The 14,588-nt window shown below is 32.8% G+C and overlaps 1 protein-coding gene across 1 annotated transcript; it reads right to left on the reverse strand.

Annotated features, from left to right (window-relative positions):
- Positions 1-10,797: 10,797 nt before the first annotated feature.
- LOC104087063 (patatin-like protein 2) lies at positions 10,798-13,635 on the reverse strand. Its single transcript, XM_009591457.4, has 6 exons — positions 13,423-13,635; positions 13,126-13,307; positions 12,471-12,654; positions 12,207-12,368; positions 11,397-11,699; positions 10,798-11,285 (listed from the first exon to the last, which is right to left on the reverse strand). The coding sequence occupies exons 1-6, from the start codon at positions 13,597-13,599 to the stop codon at positions 11,043-11,045; spliced, it is 1,251 nt and encodes a 416-aa protein (XP_009589752.1). The 5' UTR covers positions 13,600-13,635; the 3' UTR covers positions 10,798-11,042.
- Between the last annotated feature and the right edge of the window lie 953 nt (positions 13,636-14,588).

A 14,588-nucleotide genomic window follows, 5' to 3' on the forward strand; every position in this document is an offset into this window, starting at 1 on the left:
TGTTTAATTTTCCCAAAATTGAATTAGGCATATATATGATAGAGAATTTGAACCACAGTTGGAGGATTCAATACGAGAAAATAAGAAAGACGACAAGTTGTTATCTTTAGTTTAAGAAGTAATTATCTTCGTAATCACCAATATGATTCAAAATTTCTTCTTTGGTTATCTGATTCTGAAAAATCTTTTTCTTGGGGACCTTCTTTCGATACTTTAAATGGCACTTGCGCCAAGATATAATGTAGGAGTAATAAACCAAAATAAAATATACTTGTTATAAGAAAAATCAAATTACGGTGGATGTCTACTTTTCCTCCATTATCTTCTCAAATTCTTAATGACATATTCAATGACATATTTTTATACTTAATGACATATTCAATGACATATTTTTCTTCACTTTTCATGCCTATATAAAGGCATTGTAATAGATAGGAAAATAAATACAATTGAAGAAGAAATAAGAATCTCTCCCATTTTTCTCTCTATATTTCTTAGCTTGTTTTTCCTTATTCTATATTGTTACTTTGAGTTAAATTTTATAACACATTATCAGCACGAAGTCTCTAACCTCAAGGTTGAATCCCACTTCTGGTAAGGTATATATCGATGATCTATTGTCAAAATTATCCAGATTTTATTCAGAAAAGTATGTAGTGTTACAAACACGTCTTTCTGCTACAGCAACAAGTCTAAGCTTTAAACCAGATAAGTTTGTACCACTATTTAGAATAAGCAATGGTCTGGTTATTAGAAAATTAGTATTTATGTGGCTGCTAATGATGTCACCTTGTTAAATTTTTATGAACCAAATAATAGGTGGCATGCGGTATACTAAATAATCTACAAAATTAAAATTATACTTTATTATGTATGCTTATGGTTTTACCTTATAATACGATTTTAGTATGCCTAGTATAATGAGTATACATTAGTTTACTGTCAAATATAATAATAATAATAATAATAATAATAATAATAATAATCGTAACTATTTTATTTTGATAAGATAAAATATTAGTACAAGCAGTATGTACTACACCAAATTTTTCATTGATAATAGTTCTTATCAAATTAACATGTTGATTCATTTCTATATGGAAAGCATATAGTAGTAGATAGTAGACAGAGATTTGTCCACTATTTTTTTTATTCCCTGATTGACTTAAAGGTTCTGCTATATCTTTTTGTTTTTTTAGAGAGCATAATATTTAGTTTTCACAAAAGTGCATGGTAACTAGTAGTACTATTATTCTGTTTGATACATAATTTTTCCTTAATGTTCTAGTCATATCACTTTCATCTTGAAGTAAGCTTATTGCAGCAAAGACCACATGTGAATTTTCAATATTATTTTGTATTTTCATATATCTGTTTGACACTAATTACTTAGCTGATTTGAGTAAACGAAAGTCTATTGTTGAGAATTATATCCAAATGATATTATGAAGAGTTTAACTTAAGAGGTAAGCATTTCCTTCGTATTTGAAATTATTTTTGTCCTTTGCTATTAATGATATCAACTTAAATGAGTTCAAGTCTTAATGCATAATGAGGGTGAGACATCAGGACCAAGTCTTGATGCTCCATGATGATAAGAGTTGGGTTTGAGTCCCAATTCATTATGGCCTAACATGCCTTTATATTGGTAATATATTGGGTTTGAGTCCCACTATATCATATTGATGATATAATGAGGACTAAAAAAAAATAATATATTTTTTATGAAAATGCATGAATGTTGCCCCACTTGATTTGCTCCATTCTTGAAGTGAATGTGGTAGCGGCGCATAATAAGTCTAAATGAAGACAAGTGGTTGAATAATGAACGTGGGCATTCCAAAGATCAAAATAATAATAATCATCACTATGATTATAAAAGGAGAACAATAAGGGTTCTCAAAATAGTCCTTCAAAATGTGAAGGCAATGTTTACTATCAAATTGATATGAAAAATAATAAAGCACGCCGCTGATTATGATCCATTCCTTGAAGAAAATGTGACTTGCGATAAGTATTGAGAATACAGACTCATTCCTAAAGGTGAATGTGGCAATATATGATGAAAATAATAAATAAAGACATGCAATGCATGATTAGATGAATACCACACAACTCACCTCTAAGGGAGATTTGAGTGAAATAAAGAAAATAAATATTATTGTGTGGTTATATGAATATGTCATTGGTCATGTACATGTGATACGCCAAAAAATATTTGGTGTGCCTTATAAAAGGTTATTAAAGGCAAAATTAAAGCAAGAAATAATTTTGCTTATGATGATTTTGACCATGACAATTTATTATGATATAATTTTCTCCGTAAAGGAGACATTTACCATATGAATGGTGTGACAAAAGATCTTGTAGTACAAAAGTTGTTAAGAGCTATGGAAAAATTAATTTGTTACTATCCGGATGAATAAAATTATTCACGACATTGATATTGTAAAGTCTCAAAGGAAACTTTTTGAGTTTCAAATGTATAAGTCAAAGTGGTTGGCATATTGAGACTATAAATGAAAGGAATATTGAATATCTTCATATTTCTATAATCATAACGGATAAATATGAAAACTTACCCAATTTTCTTTCTATTTGTACTACACAAATATAAGCATGATGATGGAATCATATGTCACAAGTAAACTAGAGGTTTACTGAAACAAATATTAGTTGGCATGACCGGTTGACCATCTCGGTTCAATTATGATGCGAAAAATTAATCGAAAATTACATTGGCATATATTGAAGAAATATAAGATTCTTCAAGAATTCTTTTGTGCTGCTTATTCTCATGATATACCAGTTAAGATTGGGATTGAATCCCTTGATTTCTGGAACGAATAAAAGGTGATAAATATATGGGCCCAGTCACCTTCCATGTGGACCGTTTACTATTACATGATTTTAATAGATGCATCTATTCTATGTTCACATGTGCATTTGTTATCAACTTGCAGTTTGGCTTTTGCAAGATTGATTGCTCAAATTATTATAGCACAGTTCCGGAATATAAATTATGATGATTTATCTTGATAATACTGGTTTAAATCCAAGTTGGTTTAGCAGAAATTATATGCCTCCAATTATATCTATACCATTGGTTATGAGAACAAAACTGCCAAAATAAAATTTGGTTTGTGATGTATTATTTAATATACAACAACACTTATACGCATCTAGCCAAGTTATGATAAGTTCTCCCTATCACAATCGGTTCAGGGTCAGGAACCAAATAATTTTCATCTAGAAATATAAATGTACTATATGATTTAATTATTCCACCACAATGCACAAAGATGGATCCCTAAATATGGCTAGGGATATGTGTTGGTGATCCCAACAATAGGGGGAGAAAATGGGCAGCTGAAAAAGTAATGCATGTAATAAATTATTATGAGTACATCTAGATCCTCGTACTAGAAAATGTGAACTTGAAGTTCAAGTGATAATTCATTTGCAAAATATTGCCAGGCGTATTTGCTGACCCAAAGCTAAATGTCATATTCAGCTGCTAATGTTTCAAATAAAATAAAGTTCATAATGAATAGAGTCTATGGCATGCATGAAGCATAATAGACTAATCGGTTCCAAAGATAAAACTCCTTGAAGAAGGAGAGGAGCAAATGTTCAAGATGGTCATAATAAGGAGGCAAGTGCTCTAGAAGAGTACCACGACATAACACTTCATAAGACCTCATGGGAGAGGCTCGGGTATCTGAAAATAATAAGATAAAGAGATCTCAATAAGTTATGTCTTTATTGGGTAATAGTAGAACCAATATAAAATGATCGTCGACGATATTATTAATATAATGTAGCGCTCAATATTATTAATATTGACGAGGATCTTGAGCTCAAATCTGTCATAAAATTTAGACAGATAAATGATTGGCCAAATGAAAAATACGCAATAAAAATTGATTTTACCTGAAAAATATGAAGTTGGATGGATAGTCCCAACACTTGGAAGTATAAAGCCAGTGGAGGAATAAATGTATTTTTATGCGAAAAAAAAAGGTCAAGTCGATAGACATAAAGACGACTTATGTCACAAAAAGATTTGTAAATATCCTGGCATTGATTATATAGAGACATATTCTCCTATGGTGGATGTCGTCATTTCAGATTTTAATATGGCAATACAAGAAAAACGTGATATGTGTATAATGAAAATCATTGAAGGATTTAAATTATTCTGAAGCATATATTAAGGTTTTCAAGAAATTTATTAAGTAAAGCTTCAAAAATCCTTATATGGATTGAAACAATCAGCGCGCATGTGGTATAATCGCCTGAGTGAGTACCTGTTGAAATAAGGGTACAAGAATGATTCAATTTGTCCTTGTGTCTTTATAAAAAGATCTGGATCTAAATATGTTATAATCGCCGTGTATATTGATGATTTAAATATCATTGGAACTCCTAGGGAGCTTCCTAAAGCAGTAGACTATTTAACGAAAGAATTTGAAATGAAAGATCTTGGAAAGACAAAATTTTGTCTTGGTCTACAAATTAAGTATATGAAAGATGAAATTTTTGTCCATCAATCAGCATACACTAAAAAGATTTTAAAACGATTCTATATGGATAAAGCACATCCATTAAGTACCCCGATGGTTGTGAGATCACTCGATATAAATAAATATCTATTCCGACCTCATAAAAATAATGAAGAGCTTCTTGGTCCCGAAGTACCATATCTTAGTGCAATTGGTGCACTAATGTATCTTTCTAATATTACAAGGCCTGACATAACTTTTTCAGTTAATGTCTTAATAATATATAGCTCTGCTCCTACAAGGAGATATTGGAATGGAATCAAACACATATTGCGGTATCTAAAAGGGACTACCGATATGGGATTATTTTATGGCAACGATTGAAGTCCCGATCTTGTTGGTTATGCCGATGTTGGGTATTTATCTAACCCACATAAGGCTCGATCTCAAACAGGCTATGTGTAATGACCCAACCAGTCATTTTAACTTTTAGAACCCTGTTCTCTAAAATAAAACTTTTCGTATGTGCTTTTAATGATTTATGACTTGCGGGGATAATTGGTTCGGGATTTGGAAGTATTTGGGTTGAAACCGGAACACTTGGTTCCTTAAGTTGGCCTTAAAGTGCTAAGTTTTACTTCGGTTAACTTTTTGAGAAAACGACCCCGGAATAGAATTTTGACGATTCCAATAGCTCCGTATGGTAATTTTGGACTTAGGAACATGTTCGAAATTTTATTTGAAAGTCCATAGTTAAATTAGGCTTGAAATGGCTAAAATAGGAATTTAAGTTTGGAAGTTTGACCGGGGAGTTGACTTTTTGATATCGGAGTTGGAATCCAGTTCTGAAAATTTTCATAGCTCCGTTATGTCATTTATGACTTGTTGCAAAATTTGAGGTCAATCGAACTTGATTTGATAGGTTTCGGTACCGAATGAAGAAGTTGAAAATTTTAAATATCATTAAGCTTGAATTGGAGGATGATTCATGGGTTTAGCGTTGTTTGATGCGATTTGAGGTTTCGACTAAGTTCGTATGATGTTTTAAGACTTGTTGGTATAGTTGTTTGAGGTCCCGAGGGGCTCGGGTGAGTTTCGGACGACTAACGGATCACTTTTGGCCTTTGAAACACTGTTGATAACTACTGGTATTTTTCTTCTGGTATCCTTATACGCGATTGCGTGAGTTGGTCTGCGATCGCGTAGAGTAAGTTAGGCAGAGGTGGATTTGTTCTACGCGATCGCGTGAATGGGGTTGCGATCGCGTAGGCTTAATTTGGCAGCTGAGAATTTGTTTTATGCGATCGCGTGGGCAAGTCCGCGATCGCGTAAATTGGATTCAGTTGTGCTATGCGAACGCGTGGCTAAGGCTGCGTTCGCAAAGAGTAAACGAAGCTGAAGCTGACCACGTGCTTAATGTTTCGCGATCGCGCGAGGAGGCTCACGATCGCGTAGGTTTGCGTAGATTGTGCTTCGCAATCGCGTGGAATTTTCCGTGATCGCGTAGGGTTAATGTTTGGGCAGTATAATTTGTGCTATGCGATCGCGTGAGGAAGTTCGCGATCGCGTAGAAGAAATCACTGGGCAGAGAGTTTAAGTTCTGAAAATGGGACCATTTTTAACGATTTTGAGCTCAGATTTAGGCGATTTTTAAGAGATTTTCAGAGAATTTTAACGGGGTAAGTGTTCTTAACTCAATATTGATTAAATTACCCGAATCCATTACTATTTTTATCATTTAATTGGTGAGTTGAGTTGGAAAAAGTTTGAAAACCCTCTTGGATAGATTTGAGGATTTGAGGGCCGAATTGTTATCAGAATTTAGTAATTTTGGTATGGGTAGACTCGTGGTTGAGTGGGTGTTCATATTTCATAACTTTTGCTAGATTCCAAGACGTGGGTCCCACAGACGAATTTTTAATTAATTTCGAAATTTTTATTGAAAATGTAGTATTTTCTTATAGAATTGATTTCTATAATTTTTAGTGATTGTATCGAATTAGTTTTGGCTAGATTCGAGCGAGACAGAGTTGGATAATCGTGAAAAAAGCCTTCTAGAGGATTAAATTGGTGCAAGACGAGGTATGTTTCTTGTCTAATCTTGTGAGGAAAAAATTACCTTATAGGTGATTAAAATTAAATAATTGTTGCTAGTTGTGGGGGGGGCTACGTACGCACGAAGTGATGAGAGTCTGTGCGTAGCTACTATTAATGCTAAAGTCCAGGTAGTTTAGGATTCAAAGCATGCATTACTTGTGTAAATTGTACTCTTTGATTAATTAATATTAATTAATATATATGAATATATTGTGAATTGTTAGATAAAGATATTAAAGGATGGAAATCTCATATGCTTGATTTTCTGTTTAAATCAATTAATTATTAAAAGAAATTATTCTTCATCCCGAATGTATCTTATAATAAATATACTCTCCTTCCGGAGGTACATAAAAAACATGTCCTCCTTTTTTGTGGAGCGGGTCGAACGCCTCGGCAGGATATATGTATCTATGGATCGCGCCACGCGTCCCTCGGCAGTGTACACGACACTCTGGATCGGGCCGTACGTCCTCGGCAGAAATCGTGCTTAATAATAATAATTATACGATACTTTAATAATTTATTTCAGCTTGCGAAACTAATTGATAAATTAGAAAAATCCTTGGAATTTAATGAATAATTATTCTTGCTTGTTAAGGAATTAATTGTTATTCCTGTAAATGAGATTTAATTGATAAATTGGAAATTATTTGAATTGAAGGAATTTAATTAATATATTGAGAATTGTTGCATTTGAAGGAATTTGATTATTTCCGCTGATTAAATAAATTATTATAAATTCTGTAAATCATGCTGATTTAAATATCCTAGTTGTATTTCAATTATTATTATTGACCCATAGTGAGTGTCAAAGTCGGTCATCTCGTCTCTACCACTTCGAGATTAGGCTTGATACTTTCTGGGTAAACGTTATTTACGTACTCATACTACAATTGCTGCACTTTTTATGCAGGACCTGAGGTAAGTACTAGTGGGTGACGTATCGTCTTACACCCACGTTATCCAGGGCATAGTGGTGAGCTGCCTTTCTGAGTCGTTCTGCAGCTACTAGTGTTTTTCCTTGTATTTTTTTCATTCTGTCTATTTTTATTTCAGACAGTATTTGAGGTTTTGTATAATCTACTAGATGCTCTACACTTGTGACATCAGGTCTTGGCACACACATTGGTAGAATTTGGGTTTTATTATTTTCTTGGTTTTAAATTTTGTCAATATATGCTTAATTTATTAAGTTGGCTTGCCTAGCTATAGTGTTGGACGCCATCACGACCTATAGGTGAAATTGGGTCGTAACACTATGTGTTTACATATGGAGGCACTGTCATATCTTGGCGATCAACTAAGCAATCAATCGTGGCTACTTCATCTAATCATGCTGAGATAATTGCTATTCATGAAGCAAGTCGAGAATGTGTATGGTTGATGTCTATAATACACCTTATTCGAGACAAATGTGGTTTGAAGTGTGACAAACTACTCATAATTTTTGTATGAAGACAATGCATCATGCATAGCCCGATTGAAGGGAGGATTCATAAAAGGGGATAGGACAAAACACATTTCACCAAAGTTATTTTCACACATGATCTTCAAAAGAATGGTGATATCAATGTGCAATAGATCCGTTCAAGTGATAATATGACTGATTTGTTCACCAAATCTCTACCGACGTCAACCTTCAAGAAACTAGTGTACAAGATTGGGATGCGAAGGCTCAAGGATGTGAATTGATGCTCTCATAAAGGGGAGTTAATACGCGTTGTACTCTTTTTTCCTTACAAAGTTTTGTCCCACTGGGTTTTTCTTGCAAAGTTTTTAACGAGGCAACCAAAAGGCATATTTCTAAACATGTGTACTCTTTTTCCTTCACTAGGATTTTTTTCCATAGGATTTTTTTCTAATAAGGTTTTAACGAGGCACATTATCTATGGACATCCAAGGGGGAGTGTTATAAGAAAAATTAAATTATGGTGGACGTCTACTCTTCCTATGATCTTCTCAAATGCTTATTGACATATTCAATGACATATTTCTATGTTTAATAACATATTCAATGACATATTTTTCTTCACTTTTCATGCCTATATAAAGGCCTTGTAATAGATAGAAAAATACACACAATTGAAGAAGAAATAAGAATCTCTCCCATTTTTCTCTTTATATCTGTTAGCTTGTTTTTTCTTGTTCTATATTGTTATTTTTAAAGTCATATAACTTTTCTTTGTCTCTAAAATTCAACCAATTTTGGGTAATTAGCCATTAGAGTACTTTCTTTTCTCTTTCAAAATTCACTGTGAATGGGCCTTCGTGGCCATTTACAATATTGCAATTAAAAAAGTGTTAGTTTTAGATAAATATGACAAACGGGTGGGCCGGGTCGGATTGAGAAAAAAGTGATCGGTCAGTCACCAATCTGGGTTGGGTTCCGGGTTTGACAAATCGGGCATAACGGGTCCGGCCCCATCTGGTCAAAAATTAAACCGGAATGGTTCTGGGCCTAAGGGGTCGGGCCGGTTTTGTGTATTTTTTTTATTTATATTTTGTATAACTAAAGTAAAAATATAAAACAAAAAAATACACTTATAAAAAGAGTGTTTAAATAAAGGATGCAAAGACTTTAAAATTCTTATATTTGAATATTTCATTAAGAATTTAAGATAATATAATACAATGAAGATGGAAAAAAATTACACTTATAATTTGCAAGTTCTTTTTTTATTTCAAACTTGCAAATTAAAGTTTACATTTAAGAACAACTAAATTAAGAAAAAAAAATAAATTCAAAGTTTAATTATTAAATATAAATCTAGAACTTCAAAGGTTTTGTATTGCCTTAGTAAGTTCTTCATAATCAATATGAACTTCTTGGCCATCTTTTGGAGTCTTAAATTCAGATGGGTGACCATGTGTTAATATATCTCCAAGTTCCTCGTTTCTGGTTTATCAACATCTTCACGTCCCTGATTTATTCGTTCCGATTTAATCCAATTTCTGAAACATAATAAAACTTCCAAAGCATTGCATCCCAATGAGTGACAGGTGTCTCCTAGTTGTTGTCTTGCTTGATTAAATGCACTCTCTGATGCAACAATTGAAATTGGCACATTCAGCACGTCTCGAGCCATAGCGGAAAGAACAGAAAATTGCTTTTCATTCTCATGCTACCATCCCAATGGTGAAAATTCCTTATTGCGAGACTCTGATTGCTTTTGCAAGTAGAATTAAAATTCATCAATGTTTCTGCTACTGGTTTGAGTGGAAGGAAACGTAGCCCAAATATTATAACTATCAAGACTTTCATCTTCATCCATATTAGCAGATGCAGTAGAAGTAGTACAATACATAGTGAAATTAACATTGCATACATTAATAGCAGCATCATCAATTATATTTGCATAATAATTATATAATTATTGTAAATAATCATTTAGCTTGTTCATACAACAATATATATCTGAGGTTTCAGTTGGTCCAATCTCCATATAACTATATAAAGCATTGATTAATTAGTGACAATTAGACATCTTTATAGAAGGATTTAAAACAACGCCAATTGAAGTAATACCTCTTTTTCTATTTTCATGATTACCCCGATTAACAACCTTATTGCAAACTCTTTTTGCATCATTAAACATATTGTAAAAATTTAACTACTAACAAAAATTAAATATGTAAATAAAATAGTAAATAAGAGAAAAAGTTGGAGGGAGTGCACCGAATTCCGAAATAATTCCAAAAAAAAATAGATTTAGGTGAAGAATGAGAGAATGACAATTGAGATTTGAGTTTGAGAAATGAGACGGTCCGGTTAACTGGAATTATTTTTTATACAGACCAACCCCCCTAACCCAGTCCACACAACACCCTAACTACCGGTCCGGGTTAATATCGGTTCGGGCCGGTCCGAGAAACAGGTCAACCCGGCCCATTAAATATGTTTAATTTTAGATCTCTTATACGTAAAATATAGATTTCTTATATGTAAAAGCAAATCTTCCATGTGAAAAAAAAAAGATACGGGATGTGTTTGGTATGAAGGAAAACATTTTTCGAAAAATATTTTTTAATTTTTTCATGTTTAGTTGATTTAAATATTTTGAAAAACAGTTTTCTCATAAACTCATGTTTTTCCGATCAAAAGGAGAGAAAATATTTTCCAAAACTCTTTTTTAAACTTCTCCCCTATTGCCAATCCCCCACACCCACCCCACCCCAAGATTCTATTCAAAAGGTTTCTCTAGTTTATAAATCGCAAAGTACAGCGTGTCAAATTGAGCATACTTGTCTATTGATTTACTCAGCTTCGATGGCATGCCTGATCCTGCCCCTCACGTATCCTACTTAATTCCCGTAATGGAAAGCTTATCTGTTCTCGATTTTACATAAATCAACTTATAAGGCAGATAATTAAAAATTGGAGCTAAAAAAAGAAAAGTTCTTTATTCGTAGTTGATAAATTATCTTGATCAGCATTTTTCAAGTCGAAGATAACTTGTCAGTTGGTTGTCGGAGCTTCCTTTCCTCTGAGAGCAACTTAACAAAACGGATAATAGCTTCTTCATTAGTCCCCTCCCCATGAACTGCTTCATACCGTCCTGTCTCCACGTTGACCCTTGACACTGGCTTCTTCAATAGATCATTACCAATCTTCACAAGTGTCTCCATGTTTTCTTTCGTTGCAATATCCATATTTGCAGCGTCCCCCGTCAAATTATCATCCTATGCCAAGATAAAAATAACATGAAGTGAAAAAATATGTCACGAGAGACGGAATTTAACTTACATATACTGATAACATATGTTACTGTATTTTAACCTTAAAACTCTTACCTGGATTCTGAGGTAATTCTTCTCACTGCCAAAGGACTTAAAAATGGTTGAAAGGTGTATGTCCACAATATCAACACTTGCATCACCATAAACATCAATCAGTGGACTGGCACCATTGTTGTACATCCAACCAAGTAAGCCCCATTTTGAAGCCGAGGCAGCGTTATACTTTTTTTCCTGCTTCCCTATACCTGTGCCCAGCGACAGAACCAACATTCTCTTGCAGTCCATGGTTTTCACGCCCTCATATTGGAATTTCCCGTTCATCATTTCTTTTATAACGTGAGTCATTGCCATTAGAGTCTACAAATACAATTTAATTATAACAAAATTGTCGTTCAGATATTGGGAACAGTTGATTACCAATATTCCATGCTATATAATTTCATCGTATTGAACTTATCCATTATAACAGTTAAGTTACAAAATTATTTTTTATCATAGTAAAGTAACTGAACTATGTTGAATTGCTCAAAAACTACAAATGAACAGAAGGTAAAATTTTCAGTGCTGAATAGTTTTTCTTCTTTCTTGTTTAATTTAATAATTTTAACTGTTGTTTATTTTATAAAAAATGGTATTCAATTTTTTACAAAGTGATTCTTTTTTATTTTCTACGCCAAATTTTCGACCTTCCGATCATTTATATCTTCTGAGTATTTTAAAACATATATAGTTTAAATACTTAACAATAGTTCTATGACTTTACTGCTATACTAGGTAAATTTAGTGATTATCCGTGAAATTAACCTCAAAATTTCGCACGAAAGTATTTTGATTTATATTCTTCTAATTCATTTGGCCACTCACTGGATTATTTGCAGCTACACCTCCATCAATAAGATCAAATGTATGTGTTTTCCCTTGAGCATCCTTAGTCTCAAAATAGTGTGCAGGGAAATAAGTTGGTGCTGCTGAGGTACCGAGACAGATGTCTGATAGTAGCGCATCCTTAGATACATTTGCTCTTGCCTGTAATAGAGAAATTCAAGTATGAAAATCATGAACAGAAATTGGATTAATTAGTAGTAGTAAGAGACAACTTAATATTGGTTGGGTAAACAGAATTTGTACATCAAGGGTAGTGAAAATGATGGGCTGAAGGCGTTTGATATCAAAAGTTGGAATGACTATATCAGTCAATGCCTGCTTGGTAGTAAGATTGCCTAATGTTGACTTAACCAATGATCTCAGGTACTTGCCGTCATACTTTGGCCCCCCAAATATCCTTGAGAACTTCTCCACAAATCTGGTGCGGCTGCATTATAATGAAGATTTGACATTATCGATATTGGTGGCAAAATCAATTCAGTTTTTAGTAACATGTGTTTAACTCACTCAAATTTAAATGGTTTAGATTATGACTCATTTGTTGCCTGAAATGATCCATCAAATTGTTGGGGAAACACAGGTCAAATAATGTACTCATCGCCAAAATACAAGACAAATACACAAAAATCAAATTTGAAAATTGAAGCTAATAACTTAAAGAAAAAATACATATTGTTTCTTTCAGAAAGCAAAATTAAAAAGGAGGGAAGTTGGATCATCATGTTGGGTGTGGTTGGGATATTGACCCGATCCATTTTGACCCAAGTAAACTTAGTGCGAATTGAGTCGTGAATTATTTTTTTAATTTGACCTACTCCGACACGTCCATTTGACACCTCTAATTAGCATTGTGTTCGGCCAAATATTAAAAAAGCACTTGATTATCAATTGTTCTAACCTGCTCGTAGGAAAGATTTTAGGGCTGTGCTCCATGTAGAAGTTGGTAATATCTTTTGCTGCATATAAAGGGAGGTTATCTTTGTTGGGAGCTGTGAGCATAGTTGTTACCAGTCCGCCTGTGCTTGTTCCAGCTACCACATCAAAATAGTCTGCAATTCTTGCATTTGGTCCATCAATTTCCTAACATAGCAAGATAGGTTTAGGATCATTACATCCTTAACTTTCAATCTTAAAAGGAAATCAAAAAATAAACGTATTATAGTTAAGCATTGTAGACAAAGTGGTTAACAAATACCTGAAGTTTGGTTTCAAGGAAAGCAAGAAGGGTGCCAGGAATAATGCCTCTGATGCCACCTCCATCTATGCTCAAAACTGTTACCATCTTTCCTTTTGTAGCAGCAGAAATCATAACAGGTTGTAGGACATGAAGGAAAACTAACAGTGTTAGTGCTGCTAAGAAAATCCTCCCCATAATTGGTCTAGTGCAATAGATTAGCAAAAGTTTAGACTGGTGATAGTTGGAAGGAAAGAGGTTAGTGAAGTCTATTTATACACTCACCTTTCCTTTGTTTGCTTTAAATTTGCTAGTTACTTCATATTGACTGTTAAATTATTGGAGTTTAACTTTTATATAATGATATCATTATAATTTTCTTATTATGTCGGGGTAAATAGATACTCCTTCGGGTGTATTTTAGTTGTCGTGTTTCACTCTTACACGTTCCTTAAGAAATTATTCCTCCGTCTCAAATTATATGTTGTGAATTTTAAAAATAGTTGTCTCAAATTATTTGTCATTTTAGAAGTTTAAGAGTAAATTAATTATTGTTTTCCTATTCTACCCTTAAATTGTTCTTGAAAATTATAAATATCTTAATTATGAGTAAGTATTAAATTAAAAAAAATTATACTTTAAGACATAAATAAGGGTAAAATAATCAAAAATCTTTCTTATTTAATATTTTCTTAAAGGACGTATAAAAAGGTACACGACAAATAATTTGAGACAAAAAAAAGTATTATTAATAAGAGAACTTTTTGACTACTGTACCCTTAATTATACTCTTTGTTTCTAAGTTTTTATGCTATGTAGTCAATATTTTTACTTTTCAAGAACATTTATACTAAGGGCAAAATAAAAAAGTCATTAATTTTACCTTAATTTTCTAAAATGATATATAATTATTTTAGATCAATTATACTCTCTTTGTTTCAATTTATATGAACATATTTATTTTTTAGTCTGTACCAAAAAGAATAATCACTTTCCTTATTTGAAAATAATTTATCTTTATTCAATGATTTATAGTCACACAAAATATATTTGTCTCATTTTATACCACAAGTTTAATTTTTTTTTCTTTTTTCGGATTATTTAGTAATCGGAACAACTAATATATGGACCAAAGGGAGTAAATGATCACTGGCTTTGATTGTATATGCGGAACAGCATTACTAGTA

This window comes from Nicotiana tomentosiformis, chromosome 2 (assembly GCF_000390325.3).
Source record: "Nicotiana tomentosiformis chromosome 2, ASM39032v3, whole genome shotgun sequence".
Lineage (NCBI taxonomy): Eukaryota > Viridiplantae > Streptophyta > Magnoliopsida > Solanales > Solanaceae > Nicotiana > Nicotiana tomentosiformis.

Coding starts and splice junctions, on each gene's coding strand:
- LOC104087063 (XM_009591457.4), bottom strand. CDS start 13,599: ATGGGGAGGATTTTCTTAGCAGCACTAACACTGTTAGTTTTCCTTCAT. Junction 13,308..13,422: donor TCCTTGAAACCAAACTTCAG/GTATTTGTTAAC, acceptor TTGCTATGTTAG/GAAATTGATGGACCAAATGC. Junction 12,369..12,470: donor TCATTTTCACTACCCTTGAT/GTACAAATTCTG, acceptor TCTCTATTACAG/GCAAGAGCAAATGTATCTAA.